Source organism: Sorex araneus, chromosome 10 (assembly GCF_027595985.1).
Source record: "Sorex araneus isolate mSorAra2 chromosome 10, mSorAra2.pri, whole genome shotgun sequence".
In the NCBI taxonomy this organism is placed as follows: Eukaryota; Metazoa; Chordata; class Mammalia; order Eulipotyphla; family Soricidae; genus Sorex; species Sorex araneus.
The window spans coordinates 25,401,822-25,418,931 of NC_073311.1; the positions used below are offsets into that span (position 1 = coordinate 25,401,822).

The following is a 17,110-nucleotide window of genomic DNA, read 5'->3' on the forward strand; positions in this document are numbered from 1 at the left end:
AATATATAGACTTGTGAGTAGTAATATAAACTTACACTTTGTGAGTGGCATTGGACTGCCCTGATTTGTCATGAGTTTAGACACAGCCACAGATTTACTTTCACATTTACAGCAAAGACACACTGGCAAGTACAATGGCTTCGAGTGCAGCATGGATTCACCTTGATTGGTGTTTCCTAATGGAATACTTTTTGAAATGATGTTTGAAGACCTCCTACCATTATTTTTCTAAGCATGTATCAACAAAGTTTGGTCCTATAAAACTGCAAAGAGAATGCAATGTTCAGACAGTATGTTGTTGTGGTTTTTTTTTTTTCACTAGAGGCTACTAACTATATTTTATTTTATTTTATTTTTTTACTGTTACAAAACTTTTATGTTTGAGTTTCAGTCATATAATGATCAAATACCCATCCCTCCACCAGTGTACGTTTTCCACCACCAGTGTCCCTAGTATCCCTCCCCCTCCCATCTTATTCCTCCCCCTGCCTCTATTGCAGACAATTTCCCTCTTATTCTCTCTCTACTTATGGTCATGATGGTTTGCAATACAGATAATGAGAGGCTATCATGTTTGGTCCATTATCTACTTTTAGCAGACAGCATCTCCCATCCCGAGCAATCCCTCCCAATATCATTGACTTAGTGTTCCCTTCTCTATCCCAGCTGCCTTCTCCCCCAGCTCATGAGGCAGGCTTCCAACCATGGAACAATCTTCCTGTCCCTTGTCTCTACTCAGACAGTATGTTTATGTTTTATTTTTAGTCCCTGGAAGGATTTATCGTTTCTGGAGGAATTTGCTTAGCTCCTGCCTATTATGTTTGATCAGGTGATCCTTAATTAGAGAATTCACAAAAACTTCCACTTTCTCTCTGCATGAAGCTTGGGATAAGTTATCTCTCTGAAATGTGTTTCTTCATAATCTTTGGGAGGGTGGATTGTTAGCACCTTCTAATGTCATTCAGAAATGTGATTGCTTTGAATGACATTTCCACCTTTGCCTCAATCCTGCCTGTTCACACAATTGTTCCCATCTGTTCTGTGGCAGGAAAAAAAAATACATTTGTCTGACTCCTTTTTAGAGTATGTATGCCTAGCTAAATTTCCTTTTCATCTACAAATTTGAGTTCTGATGTCCTCATTTACATACTTAAAATTATAAGTTCCACTCAGATGCCAATCTGTCATTTCTTAGAGTATGGAAATGACTAATATTTCTGAGCTCACTTTTAGCCGAGCAAAGCCGCGTATTGGTCAACGTAGAATTCAGTTAGACAAGTGATGATAGAAACATCTCCTGATTTTCTGTTTTGTGACATGTGTTAAGTCTTCTTCTCTGGTGTAAACTTTGATTTTATCAATTCAGTATGTCTACACCTTTGCTGTGCTGTATTGTTTGCCTAGAAGATCCATTTATAATAGCAAGAGAGGCCAACTACCATCCCCCCTACCAAACTGGTATTCTGTTTATATTTCCATGATATTTGAATTCTTAAAATGAGCTCAAGAATCAACTTCCAATCTATTTCTGAAATCTATTTTAATAACATGATTATTCTAGTGACATGTTCCAATGAACAGTCATTTTATTAGATATATTCAAACTCATGCTTGACACATACATATTTGGATGGCCTATAGAGCTGGAAATCCTTCTGTGTAATATGATTATGATTGAGAAAGCATGCATATGTTTCCCTCTTTTCTTCATGATAAAAAGAAATGAATAAAGTACCAAGTGAATCATGTTGCTTAAATCCTATTTGGACTAGAAACATTCAAGGAATCTGGTTCAAAGAAAAGGAGAGAATACTCTAGGTTTTTGAAGCCACTATCTAAAGTGGTAAGGGTAAACATTTCTGGGTATTTTTAGAGATAATATATTTAGAGATTAAAAATAAGGGTTTTGGGGGCTGGAGCGATAGCACAGCGGGTAGAGCGTTTGCCTTGCGCGCGCCCGACCCGGGTTCGATTCCCAGCATTCCCATATGATCCCCCAGCACCGCCAGGAGTAATTCCTGAGTGTAGAGCCAGGAATAAGCCCTGTGCATCGCTGGGTGTGACCCGAAAAGAAAAAAAAAAACCAACAATAAAAATAAGGGTTTTGTTGCATAATTTCTTTTAGAAATGACTTTCCTTCAAGGTTTGATTCCAGTAATTTTTTTTATCCTTTGGTATAAGTGCACTTTATATAATTTATTTTCTTATTTAGGTTGAAGTTCTACTTAGTTTTACTTCAAAACATGAACAGCACACTAGTTACATGAAGATAAATAATATATTTATCATTTTACATAAGCAGTATAAAACCTACATGGCCTGGAATCTATACTGTTCAAATTTATTTGTAGAAGAGATGTTACTGTGAATTTTGGGACATCATTTAAAAAATAGGTTTTTATCTTCAGTAAAGAATAACTTCTGAGATCATATTCTTAATTTAGTTGATGATCACTTTAAAATCTGTTAGAAATAACCACAATCTTAAGAAAAGCTGTTACCATCACTGTTTGCTATCCTTCAACCCACAGATGTTGGCATTTTGATTGCCATAGAAATGAGTGACATTCAGCATTGTGGCAATCACACCCATCATAAAAGTTAAATGAACATTCTTGTAAATACCCACTGGGATGGGACAGATGTAGAAGGAAAAGACTGAGCACACAAGATAAAATGTGTCACTGACAAATTGAAACTACTCCCTTAATACAGCATTTGTCTTGCCTGTCACCAGTATCTGGTTTGTTTTATTCAAAGCTATTTCAGAAATACAAATACTATGTTGAAACTGAGAATCAAAATGAATCACTTCTATTATCTGTCAGAATTTTCGTTGCCATTGCTGGATTCCTTGTGTTATTTTTCCCTTGGGTGTGCAATTTGGCAATTCTCTTTTAAATTTACTTAAGCTATGGATACAGTGAAGGAGTGCAAATAATTATTTCTTTTTCGGAGGCTGGGGATGGATGAGGAGTAGACCACACTTTGCTTTGCTCAGGGATTGCTCCTAACTCTGCCTGCACTCAGGGATCACTTCTGGCCGGGTTTGGAGGGCCATATGGGTGTTGGGGATCAAACATGGGTGGGCCAAGTGCAAGGTGAGCGTATTACCCCACTAAACTATCTCACCAGCCCAAACATCACTTCTAAATTGAGATCGTCATCTCCTTGTGTAAAGCTTTTTGTTTCATCATACAATTTCGTGGCTCACCTTTATTTTGCTACATTGATATTTAGTTTACATATTTTTTAAGTTTTGCCCAGTTTGATTTGGTCTTAGAGTATTAACATGAGGGGTATAGTTATTGACATCTTAATCCCCAAACTAATTGAAATGCTAACTCTTCAGTATTAGTTTCTGTGTGTTGCTGTATCTGTTCTTAGTTGTTTGCTTTAAAACTACCTTTTCTGGGGCTGGAGCGATAGTACAGCAAGTAAGGCATTTGCCTTGCACGCAGCCGACCCGGGTTTGATTCCCAGCATCCCATATGGTCCCCTGAGCACCACCAGGAGTAATTCCTGAGTGCAGAGCCAGGAGTAACCCCTGTACATTGCTGGGTGTGACCCAAAAAGCAAAAAAAGAAAAAAAAACTACCTTTTCTTTTAAAAGTCACAAATTGATTTCTATTTAACCTGCCAATTTCAAATGATTTTCTACCCTTACAATTTTATTAGAATAAAATACCTCAAACAACCAGATCATTCATCTTATCTCATAATCCTCATACCCAGGTGGAAATAATTTCTCTCTGCCTAAATGTTCAGTTCCCACAACTCAGCCTTAGCACCCCTCTTGTAGATAGGCCTGATTGATTTATTTTGTATATGTGACAGGTACAATTAACATTAGCTAAAATACATGACAAGTATATTAAATCTAAACTAGTTATGTGTGCATGTATGTTTTGTTCATAACTTACATAGAATTTTTTATGTTCTATATAGTAATGAGTCAATAAATGTTCATTAAAGTACATTGATAGTTATGGACATTCCTTGAAAAAACTAGAAATTGAGCTTCCATATGACCCCGCAATACTACTTCTGAGAATATATCCCAAGGGTACAAAAAAAACACAGTAGAATGATATCTGTACCTATACCTTCATTCCAGCACTGTTCACAATAGCTCAAATCTGGAAACAACCCAAGTGGCCGAGAACAGACGATCAATTAAAGAAACTTTGGTACATCTACACAATGGAATACTATGCAACTATTAGGAGAGATGAAATCATGAAAATTGCTTGCAAATGGATAAACATGGAGAGTATCATACTAAGTGAAATGAGTCAGAAAGAGAGGCACAGACATAGAAGGATTACACTCATTTGTGGAGTGTAAAATAACCAAAACATGAGACTGAAACCCAAGGACAGTAGACACAAGGGTCAGGAGGATTGCTCCATAGTTGGAAGCCTGCCTCATAAGCATGGGGACAAGGCACCTGGAATAGAGAAGGGATCACTAAGAAAATGATGGTTGGAGGGATCGGTCTAGATGGGTGATATGTGCTGATAATAGATAAAAGACCAAACATGATAACCTCTCAGTATCTATATTGGAAACGATAATGCCCAAAAGTAGAGAGAGTATGGGGGAAATCTTCTGCCATAAAAGCAGGGAGAGGGAGGGAAAGGTTATACTAGGGATATTGGTGATTATACTAGGGAGATTGGTGGTGAGGAATGTGCACTGGTGGAGAGATGGGTGTTTGATCATTGTATGAATGTAACTTAAACATGAAAACTTGTAACTGTATTCAATAAAATAAAAAATAAACGTATAGCCATAATGTAAAAATAAGAAAAGTACATTGATAGTGAGCTAGAATTTACTTCTCCTGCATCATTTTTTTTTCAGCTGAACCATACAATTTTTTTCCTCTTTCTGCATACGTTCATTGAATTTTTTTTTCATATGCCAGTCTGGCTCTAGAACTACAAAGACAGTTAAATTTACTGTCTCTCTCTAGCCCTCCAGCAAAGAAGACAGACTTGTAACAAATGACTGTAATTCATTGCAGTAAGTGTTGCAATTAATGTATGTAGACAGCACTGTGAGAACATAGAGAAGAAAGCTATGAACAAGAAATTGTTAAACTCTTTCTGAAAATGAGCAGAAATTTGTTAAAAAGAGAGTGGAAGAGAACCTTTGTTAGAGGAACAGTGTGACAAATGGAGTCTCAAAACAGCACATGGCAGAAATGGAAATTTCGCTGGGCTTAGATAGAATGTATAGTGAAGGCTGATTTTGGATGCTTGTGATAAAGTATTCCTTGGGACTTGACTTAGGACTCTAGAGTCTCACTGTAGGAAATATTGGACCCTCTATATGACCTTTATTTTTTTTTAAGAAAGGTAACTTGTCATATGAGAAGCATATTGGAATTTTTTAAAAAATGAAGGTGGGGAGAATAATAGGACACTTCTTGGACTGGACTGAGATACTAAATTAGGCAGTACTTGCAGAAATGGGGTAGCAAGAAGGATAATATGAAACATATTATTGTCATTAAATTTCCTTTTTGTCTATGAGAAAAAGAACTAAGATGAAAGCCAGACAGCAGTCCAGAAAGAGGTATTTTGTACATGTGACTCGCTGAGAGCTGCCATCTTTCTCCCACATGTGGTAATTCTGGACACCTCCCCACTCAAACACACACACACACACACACACACACACACACAAACACACAGAGATTCTAGTATAATTTTTGTTTGTTGATCCTGCTTTCCCTCTCAACAACCTACCCACTGACAAATGATTTCAGTCATCATCCTCTCATTGGCGCTAAACAAACAACAACAAAAAACTATATCAAAAGTACTTCATTTTGTATAAAATAAATATGTTTTTGTTGTTGTTGTTGAAACAGTAGTTGTCTGATTTTAAGCCTTGGGAAAATTATTTTGACCAGGGAAACACTAAGCTACGTATTATTTTTTAGTATTGTTCTGGGATATTGGGAACCTTTCACATTGCCTTCATTTTTATGGCAGTCATTACAATGTTATATATGCTGCCTAAATGTTTAGAACTGATAAAAGAAGGAAAAAATGTGAAATGCTAATGAAGATGTTGCTCATTTCTCTGTAAAACTGGAAGACAAAATAAGCAATGAATAAGATGCTGTTTTATAACTTCAAATTTGAAAAATTTTAAAACTGAACTATATTGTGTAGTGTTAAGAGCATAGTCTAAGGAGATACCTGTTACATGTTTATGCCGAGGCATTTTTGAATAGCAATTTATTTTATTTGTCAAAGTTGAAGACTTCTTTGATCCAATAATTCCACTTCTAGAGACTCTCCTTTATACATATTAGAAGAGTATTTATGGCTCTCTATTTTTAGCATAGCCTTTTTTTCCCCTTTTGGCATAAATCCTCCATTCAGTGCTCAGAGGACCTCGGGGCAATTCCCAGCCATACTCTATCAATAGATGACAGTTCAGTGTTCGTTGCAGTTCTAATTGGATCCAATGGTTCTGGACCACTAGGGCCATGACTGTTGGTGCTCAGTGAAATGTGGTACCAGCAATAAATCTCATAACCTTGCAGATGCAAGGCATGTGTCTTCTGTTAACAGTCTTATCTTCCAGACTTTCACAACCTTCTTTTAAGTCTACATGTCTATCCTTAAGAAAATGTGTAGTCATTCAATTAATTTCCTGTGAAGGAATTCAACAATCATGCATATGTATTTGTATATATAACATATATATCAACATGAAAACAAAAAGAAAGAAAACAACCACTAAGTTCCAGATGAATGTTTTGCAAGATTGCGTTCCACGAGTGAGCGACAGCTTATAAAATTAAGGTAGTGAATTTATCTTTGTTATGAATATACAAAAATTAAATATAAAATATACACTGGAATGGTAAATACCAACTTCAGTAGAGTGGTTTTGGGGGATGATATATGTCAATTCAGACATATTTGGCAGATTCAGTTGTCTCTATAAAATCTTATATTACTCAAACATTTTTATTGTATTATATGTCTGAAAACTTTTAATGCCTTTAATATTTATAATAAAAAGAAATCTTCATGTTTCTTCATTTTTTTATCACCCATCATTTGTCCAGCTATCCATTAATTCATTTCTATAGAAACAATTTTACGAATCAAAGGAAAGATGATTAAAGCTTAAAGTTTGTAGACAAGTACTAGGTATAAAAAGAGGACAGATTTAAGACAAATTTTGGAGTAAAGTTGCTGAATTTGTCAGTTGGGTTTGTGTACAAAGATACCTGTAAGGAATACAAAGAATGATGCAGATTTTACTCAATTTTTTTGTTTCGCATCAACCCATTGAGACATAGTTGACACAGTCTTATTTTAAATAAGTAAATAAGGTATGCAAATTTATTTTAATTAATTTACTTAGTTCACTAGGCCTAACAGACAATCTTAGTATATTTAATATAGTAATTATCTGTTAAATAGCTGCCATGTACAAGGCACAAATTAGAGATCCCATCAATTCTTACATAAATAATGTGATCATTAATGTGTTCTAAATAATTTAAACCATTAATTTTAAGTCTCATGAAATAGTTACTGCTTCAGTAAATTCAATTGGATAAGCAATTTTAACTGAATACAGTTGAATGGCAGTGTGCAAGCTTTTACTAAGTTATTTGGTAACTACTTTGAAAAGAGAGAGATTCAATTTGAAATATTCAAACTTTACCAGATCATTTAAGTTTTCAAATTATTTTTAGAAGGAAGTTAAAGGTGGTTTTCTAGAAAACATCGCCAAAGTATGTAGCATTTTAATTGAGTAAATGGTTTAAGCTAATTTCATTCTTTCTTTAAAGTTACTTGATTTATAAAACAATTGCTTATAAAATAACATAAAATAATATATAATAGAACATAATATGTTCTATTTTATATTATTTATTATATTATAACAATTGTCAATTATTTTAATTATTAATATTGTGATTGATTATTATAATATAATATAAAATAATTGTTTATAAAACAATAAGATTCTTTAGAAAATTATTAAATTAGAAATGTTTTTTCTATTTCATTTTTTTCATAGCTCTCTCGCCTATTGATTTTCATTTTGCAAGGAAAGCAATCTCAGTGACTAATGGTAGACAGAAAACTCAGTTACTATGTTGTTCCCAAGTTTTCTCAAAGTTCTGCATTTTAGTTCTACTTTTAACAGAAATACAAATAACCATTTCTAGTTCCCATATGGTTTCACTATTCCTTCTCCATACTTGTCTTTTTAAGTATATGTAATATACTTACATTTTCTTGTAAGGGACAAGAAAATGACTTTGCTTCCAATTCAGATGACTCAGGATATCCTGTGAGTTCAGCTGGTTACTCAGGAATCTTAAGGGCACAACACACAACTCGGACCTCCACAATCTTGTTCTTGCTCTTCTCTACCCAAATATACATCAATTATTCTAAGCTTGCTTATTTCCTCCAATATTGGATAAATAAACCAAAAACCACAGTCAAGTAACCCCAGAAGCACAATTCCCTAGAAACTTGAAAGATATGTCATTTGTTGTCTTAGTATGGCTGCCCGTCAGCCTCTTGGAAGTAAAGCGGAAGAAAGGAAGTAAAGAGGTAAAGAGGAAGTAAAGAAATGTCATTTGTTGTACAGAGCCACAAACCCCATGTTACTGGTCTGCAAGCTGCCGTCTGCCTTTGTTAACATGCTGAAAATTTCATCAGCTGTCTTTAATAAAACGGGATGTGTGTGAGGGAAATGATCTGCAGTTGTGGCTGGGTTTTGGTTCCCTAGTCCATGAGTCACAGCTGGCAAAGAGCAATGCATAGTGTATTGTCAGACCACCAGTCACCTCTCCCTCTTGTATTTCATTTGTGTAGCTAATCTTGGAGTCTGTGTAGGTAGAAATGTTTGGGGTCTGAGCAATAGTATAAAGGTTTTCTTGCTTTGTCTAATGACCCTCATTCGATCCACAGCAATATTTATTGTCCCTGAGCAGTGCCAGGAGTGATCCTGAGCAAAGAGCCAGAGTTTAGCCCTGAGCACCAAAATAATAACAATTGCATGGTCAAAAGAAGAGTTCTAATTTATGGGCAATGGATTCTAGGTGTCATATTTGTTTTAGAAGAACTCTGTCCTCTTTCATTTCAAAAGTGAAAAATGATATAATGTGGGATCTGGAAATAACCTCCAAAACTTTGCCTTTAAAATTATAGTGAGGGGCTGGAGCGATAGCACAGCGGGTAGGGCGTTTGCCTTGTACGCGGCCGACCCCGGTTCTAATCCCAGCATCCCATATGGTCCCCTGAGCACCGCCAGGGGTAATTCCTGAGTGAAGAGCCAGGAGTAACCCCTGTGCATCGCCGGGTGTGACCCAAAAACCAAACAAATAAATAAATAAATAAATAAATAATAAAATTATAGTGAGCAAACAAAGCACCTGAAGAATCTTAGTAAAAATTAGCTTCTAGGTCAATAAGTGGATTCTCAGACTATGCATGTCTTTGACTTATTGGTACTCCCAAAATTACATTTTTTTTTGTCACAAGACTAGTGTATTTTAAGACTTCACCCAGTAGATATCTAGTAAGCTCTCCTAGTAACTTCTGTGAAATTAAACGATTAAAAACTCATGCAAGTGAAGAGAGAAAACAGTCATATAAGAAAAGTTTAGTTTTACTCATAAAATTTTATTGGACACAAGATTGTTTTTGTCTAAATAACTGTTGACATTTTCAAAGCATTACCTAAAGCAGTGATACTATTTGCTTTGTCACATTTGTGCACATGGGTATGTAAATTTAATCAGTTCATATTCAAATAAGGAGTTATGGTGACATTTTAAGTATTGCACAGTATATTTTTTGTCAATCATCAAAATTTAAAGAAGTTAATCTATTAAAATTGATATATTCACACAAAAATGTTATATCTCAACATAGAAATTGAAAGAAACTTAAAAATAATAAATGATGATTTTAAACATGCACATTTTCAGTTTACTGGAATTTTTGCTATTTGAATAGCCAGACTTCTTGAACTCTTTTCCAATCATTACTACTTCTGAAATTCAGGCACAATGCTGCCAGAAACACCTCTGATTCACTGAATGTTTGATTTTTTTTAAATTATATTTTGGTTGCTGCACATTCAGCAACCCCCACATTCAGTTACACATTCCCAAATGGTGTTGTGACCCACAGCTTAAAACACTGGTCTTTAGTGAATATGGTGGGTGTGTAAAAACATGCATAAGGTTTGTTATATATATTTCCAAAACACCAGTTTAATTAGCATTCAGACTTCATTTTAGTAGCCAACTTCAACTTTCAAATTATGTTTTCTTAGAATAATGTCTTCCCCCAGTTGATGTCAGGAAAGTGACTCTAATGTGATTAGAATCTCTTGGGGTGCAATTTAGTAATGATAGTAGAACGATTTTGTATGCTAGGTATACTTCAATATCCATTTCCATAACAGCCTCTTACAGGTTTAGCCTAAGAAAGACTATGAAGCCTGATAAGATAAAGGGTTTCAAATCCTCACCACTGGAAAACTTTGGGCTGGGAAAATTTTCAAACAGAATATTCTTTTTTGCTTAGAAGATAATGAGCAGAAATAGGGCAAAGAAAAAAAAGACGCTAATTTTATATTTCCATATAGTCTGACCAGATAGATCCCAATTGAGGAAGTATTTGCATTCATTTATAGAAGAAACTGAGGTCCCAACACACGCTTGCTTGTCCAAGCACACATATCACTAGGGGTGAGCTGGTGTTGGAACACAGGCAGTATGACTTGGTAACCTCTGAGTGTTTTTAATCCCCCCGAGTTGCAATTATAGTTAGGTACAGACACTTTGATAATAAAGTGATTCGAGAAAGAAAACTTTCACAGAGCCATCTGGTTTCTCTCATCCTCATCTCTGGACCTCTTCTATTTCTAGTTCATAGGGAATCGTCTTTAGCAGCGGTTTTGTTTCTCTTTCTTCCCACTCAGGATAATGGGGAACTTTGAACATTTATCTAATTCACATCTCTAGCTATTCGGACTGTAAGCTCACTTCACCATCAGTTTAGTAGTTTTTCTTTTTTCTTTTTTTGTGATAGTGGTGCTAAGCTCTTTGGAGGAGGCATAATTCAGAAAAAGTGTCCAGATACAAGCAACTCAAGATAATAATGGGTGGTATGATAACAACGTTCCTTTACGAAGACAGAAGAGTTGGTGTTATTTTAGGTTTTCAATGTGGAGCTATTCCCTGCACATATAATTTAGAGCTATGTTTATTTGGATTGCTGTTTAAAATTAGAAATTGACCATCTGTATTTTTCTTGATAAGTATGGAGTCATCCTGACCAAAAGGTTTTTGAAGGTCAGAAATAGCTTATATTTGCAACATTATTTTTGGAAATGAAAAAAAAGATGTAGAAAAGTTGAAAAATAATGTCTAGTAGTTGAGGACTTCAGAGAATTTTGTTACTCTTCCAAGGATATATTATATAGCTGTTGATATAAAAATTATAGTCTGTACAGCAAAAAAATAATAATTATAATCACAACTATGCATGTGCTAGACTTTAAGTGAAACAAGAAGGAAAAATGAACTTGATTCTTGACATCTGTAGAAAGTGCTCTGTGCATGCCATGTGCCACATTAATTTGTTGGAGTTCGGGTTTGGTCTTTTTGTGTGTTCTTTGAGGTGTTTGTTGTTGTTGTTGTTGTTGTTGTTGTTTTATATTATTTGAAGGGCCATACCCATAAGTGCTCAAGGCTTACTCCTCACTCTGTGCTCAAGGATCACTCCTAGCAGTAGTAGGGACCATATGCATCGCAGGGGATTGAACCACGGTCAGCCATGTGCAGAGCGAAGCACCTTACCTCTTTCATCCCTGGACTATCCTTCCGGCCCCTATATTCACTTACTTTTAATATTTTAACTTTCTAATAGCATGCAGAAAGTTGATCCCCCTTCATTATTCAATAAATGGAAAAGAATTGGGACACAAATATGTTAGGGAATCTCACCATGATCATAATCAATGATCATGCAAGAACGCAATCCAGCTTTTCTTTTTCTGTTTTAAGATCTCTTTTTAAAATTTGATCTTCTTCGCTCAGTTTTCTTCTGAGATTCTCATGTCACTCCCCAGCATTGTTTTGGGCTCAGAGGTAATTGTTTTTAGAGATGAGAGAATAGTCGCATGATTTCCGCTCTAAAATACATGCATTGTATAAATATTAGATCATAAAAAATGTAAATCATTCTAGACTGTATCACAGTGTCCAGGGCAATTAATAGTGGACACTGTCTGTAAGATGAAAGCATAATCTCAGCACAAATACTTTATCTGCTATTTAAAATATGCATTTATGTAACTCCCCAATTATTTTCTAATCCCTTTTAGAATGTTCTATGGATAAAGCTAAAGCAGACAAGATTTTTTTCTTTATAGATAGTAAGTTGAGAATTATTTCTGTGGGGGAAAGACTTTTGATGCTAACTAATGCCTGAGAATATCAGGATGGAAACACCTGTGTTAAGTGGTATTATGTAACATACATTTTTTTTTTAGCTTTGCCTTTTACACAGTAAGTTTGTATTACAGTTATCATTTTAGAAAATTCTTTGAAAGTACTATACATTTTAACAAACAATATAAATCTTTTCTTATAAAAGCTACATATTTTTCTGTAGCTTATTTCATCATTTTTATGTATTTTTAAATATTTATAATAGTTACCATTAGAAGTATAAAACCTAAAAAAGTAGGATTTTTTTCCTCATTAAACTACTCAGGTTAGATTTAGAAAGAATTTAAAGGTTTACTTGAAAATTTTCTCAGGGATTTCATAAATGATCAGACATATGTAATTAAAGAGGAGAAACACAGAGGCAGGATATAGATTTGTCAACTTTTCCTATTCATTTTTTATTCCTTGACACAGTGCTGAAAATATGTTCAAATCTTTCCTTCTGAAATTCTTAATTTTTTTCCTTTCAAAACAATATAATCTGACCACATCACTAGGTCATCAGAGCTATGAAAACTAGAAAAGTAGTTGCTTTCTCATCCAAGAAGAAAAACTATTTCTCTGCCTGGTCCTTTAAGGCACAGAATACACAGCAGCTGTTTGAAAACATCTTTTCCTTGCTAGTTAGCTTTGTCTATTTGTATGAATGGCTAAATTGCTTCCATAAAATATCTTCTACATAAGGGAATCATTTGCATAAGTGGATGAAGATTTTTGTCCTCCAGGAAGCGAAGTGTTGAGCGAGCTCTTAATCGTTCTCCTTCCTCTCTCTGGTTGCAGTATCCGGCCGCTCTGATGAACCTGGGAGCTATCCTGCACCTCAACGGCCGGCTCCAGAAGGCTGAGGCCAACTACCTGCGGGCTCTGCAGCTCAAGCCCGATGATGTCATCACGCAGTCAAACCTCCGCAAACTCTGGAACATCATGGAGAAACAAGGCTTAAAGACTTCCAAGACCTGACACAGGAGGGCAGTGCCTCACCCTCCAGGATTCACTAGCAGGCAGAACTTCCCAGCAGTGCTATGGCAAGAGCTGATTGGACTTCAAGAGGCAGGCAGAGGTCACTGAGGTCACTCCCTGCCCCTTCTTGGAGCATCCACTTGGCTGTTGGCACAGCCGTTAACACCAAAAAAAGGGGAACATGGGAAACCTCCGGAGAGGCTGGAATTGTTGCCCACACAGGACTGTAAACCAGAGCACTTAAAACAGGATCTTTCGGCATTTTTAAGGGGTGGGGGAGGAGTCTAAGTCACACAGGTTATTCATTTGTGAAAGCGAAATGAGAAACTGTGTTGTTCCTTAAACACTGTGAGAGGAAGTCGGGGTCTCCAGCAGCCAGGGTAAACTACCAAGGTCAAGTGTTCATTGGGAGTGATCCCAGGGTGGCGTGAATCGCGGTGGAGCTGGCCGGTTGTCTGACGCTGCTGTCCTTCCTCCTTGGGACAGCCTGCTTACCAATCTCTGAAATGCAGAAACAACTTTTTTTTTCCCCCTTTCTTTTCGGACTGTGTCATGATCTGTTAGAATCTACTGTTGTTTCCTGACTAGCGTGTATCACGTTTTCTGATTTGGAAATCGCAGTCTTCACTTTCTGAACATCCTTTCCTTTTTCCATGTTTGAAAAAAAAAAGATATTAGAGCAAAGCACACTTCAACCTGGTATTCTATGAAGGGTTGGGGAAGCCTTGCGCGTATCAGGCAGGTGTTTTTCATATGATTGTCACCAATATTTTCCCCATGCTGCCTAGAAGCATTCATTGTATTAATGCTTGTGTTTTTTGATGTTGCCTTTAAAAATGACTGTTCCTGGCTAATTAAGGGTTAAAACAAAAGGAAGTTAAACATGTTTGTTTTGAATAACCAGAAACTGTTAAACAAAAGGGGAGGTGCTTTGTGCTTCCCAGATGTTGCTGGTTAAGTTATCAAGTGCGTGTAAAGCAGTATATAATAATGGTTGCCAATGATTTTATATTTTGGAAAGAGTGTGAAATACTAATCACTTTTTACTAGATACATAAATAGCAATACTGATAATTTTTAAGGAATTATTTTTATTGTATTTTGCTTTTCCCAAAGGATATCAAAATGACTTACTTTAAGCTATAGTAGTGTATAGCATTAGCCTGCATTTCTAGATCCTCTCCTAAGTGCTTTTCATAATTGAAAATTATTTTTCACTAGCTGATTTAACATTATATTTCATTACCTATAGTAACTATTTTAATGATTATTTCACAAGTAAAAAAACTTTAATGAGTTGGAGAAAATATTACTGAACTTTTTTTTTCTTGCAGTGAAACTCTGCTACTAAAAATTACCTTTACAAACAGCATCTATCTATCAAATTTGTAGAGAAAGTAGTATGCAGTACCCTACGTATTTATTTATTTATTATTATACCATAGCAAAATAACAAAACAAACTTGATTAAGCCAGTTTTTTGCAACTGAACATTAGTTTTTTCCTTTCTTTCACACTTTGTGTATATATGGTCAACATCTCCATTAAAGAGTAGCTGGACATGAAAATACATTGTATTATGTTTTCTCCATTATTTTATGTTTTCCACATATCTAAATAGGTGGGATAAAGAATGTAGAGCAGTATTCGTATGGCGTTAGTGTTTTTGTGAGAAGGGTAAATGTAGTGAGAGAGATCTGTTAATGTTATTATTTAGAATGCCCTCTTAATATGTATATTAACATTTCTTTGGAGGGTCAAAAGTTAACTTATAACTAAATCACAGCAGTTTCGGAATACCATTTATCATTAAAAACAACAAATTGGTGTCAAATCAAAAGAAGGTGTTGAAGTGTGTTTTTCATCTACTGCATTGGCAATTGCAAAAATAATGCAATTTAATATAAGAAAATAGAAATTAATTATGAATTCAATGTCTATCATTTTAATTTATTTAAATAATTAATGACCTATAATGACTTCCAAGTCTTAACATTTTATGTCGTTATTTTTATGGTTTTTCCTTTTAAACACTTGGTTCTTAATAGGTTTGCTGATTGCACAGTAGATGCACTTCATGTTGACCCAGTTCTCAAGTAGCATTAATAATTGGCCTGCATCATAAAATGCATGGATATTTAATAACTAAATGTCCCTTATACCTTTCACTACAGGGCTGGGCTTAGTAACTGACCGATTTGGTGGGAGGGTTGGGAGGGGCTTTAGAACATGGTTATAAAATGTCTCCGCTCAGGGATTTATGGTGGATTATTGCAGACAGTGCTAAAAAATAAATAGAGCACAAGACAAGTTTACTAAATTAAAATTTTATTTTTTGAGAAATTGTTATTTGTATAAATTATCAAGATTTGTAGGCTTTCCTTTTGTAGAAATAATTGTTTTATGTGCCAGAGAATTTCAATTTTGTTTTCAACAATAAAGCATTGATAACAAATACTTCGTATATGCCTTTTTTGAATCTACAGCCACATTTACCATCTCTTGGTTTTTAATTGTAGGATGGGAAAGTGTTTTCAGAGTAGAGATTGTGGGTCAGATGAGAAATATTGTGGTTCATTTCTCAGTAATATTCATTTTGGTAATAATAGGTAGGTTTGCTGGCATTAGGCTGGCCCTGGTCAGAAAAGATGGCACTTAGTTTTCGTTTGTTTTATTGAAGAATTATAAATATGTAATAGAAAATATTTTAAACAGCATCAATTCTCAGATTTAGTTTTTTTTTTTGGTAAAAATGACCAAATTAGGAGATCCTGTTCTGATCCCACATAATCCTTTTCTGCCAAGAAATGTGAGTGTGACACATTCAAGAGTCTACCTCATGCTCTCGGCAAGGTCAAACTGACAGATGAAGAATTTGAAGCTTGTTAAAATTGTTATATAGTAACATTATGATTTATTTTCCAATTCCTTTATTGTAAGATAAATTTAGCTCTGAGAATTGTATTTTATAATAAGCAACTTATGAACACTTATGGCTGTGTTCCAGCTTTAATGTTAAGAAAACCAAGGTTCAGAAAGCTTTTCCTCTCTTTCAGGAGTTGGTTTTATTTGGTTTGGTTTTTCTTTGGGAGCCACACCCAGCAGGGTTCAGGGCTTACTCCTGGCTCTGAGTTTAGTCATCTCTCCTGGTGGGTCTCAGAGGACCAAATGGATTGCTGGGATGTCACCTGAATTTGTCATGTGGAAAGCAGGTCTGCAATTGTAAAATTGCTACTGTGAAAATGGATTTTTCTGAGCTGGTGGGTTCCTGAGAATTGTATAAAAGATCTGCATCCAAAACTCTGAAGATTGAAAGTTCATTGTACAGTTAAAATAGATTGGCCCCAGTCCCTCCCCTTATATCTAGATCGCTCCTGTTACACATAATCAATGTCACTCTTCTTATCCCTGGCTCTGCCCTGTCTCATGCTCGATGTCCAAGTCCCATCCCACAGGGTCTACTATCCACCAATGTATGATGGAGATCTGTCCTCATCACTCTCTATCCTGTGCACACTTCCCTCCTCTGAAATCTTTTCCCTGGGTTTTTACTGGATTGTGCCCCCATGGTTCCCTAACTATCTTATCCTGGCTTTCTTAGTCTATGTTCTGCCACCAGATGCT

The 17,110-nt window shown here is 35.5% G+C and overlaps 1 protein-coding gene across 1 annotated transcript in view; it reads left to right on the forward strand.

The window, feature by feature from the left end:
- TMTC2 (transmembrane O-mannosyltransferase targeting cadherins 2) overlaps positions 1-15,941 on the forward strand; it is a 450,942-nt gene extending 435,001 nt beyond the window's left edge. Inside the window, exon 12 of the mRNA XM_004602709.2 lies at positions 13,307-15,941. Within this exon, the coding sequence (XP_004602766.2) occupies positions 13,307-13,486 (180 nt within the window). The 3' untranslated portion in view covers positions 13,487-15,941. The remainder of the gene's footprint in view (positions 1-13,306) is intronic.
- The last annotated feature ends 1,169 nt before the right edge of the window (positions 15,942-17,110 follow it).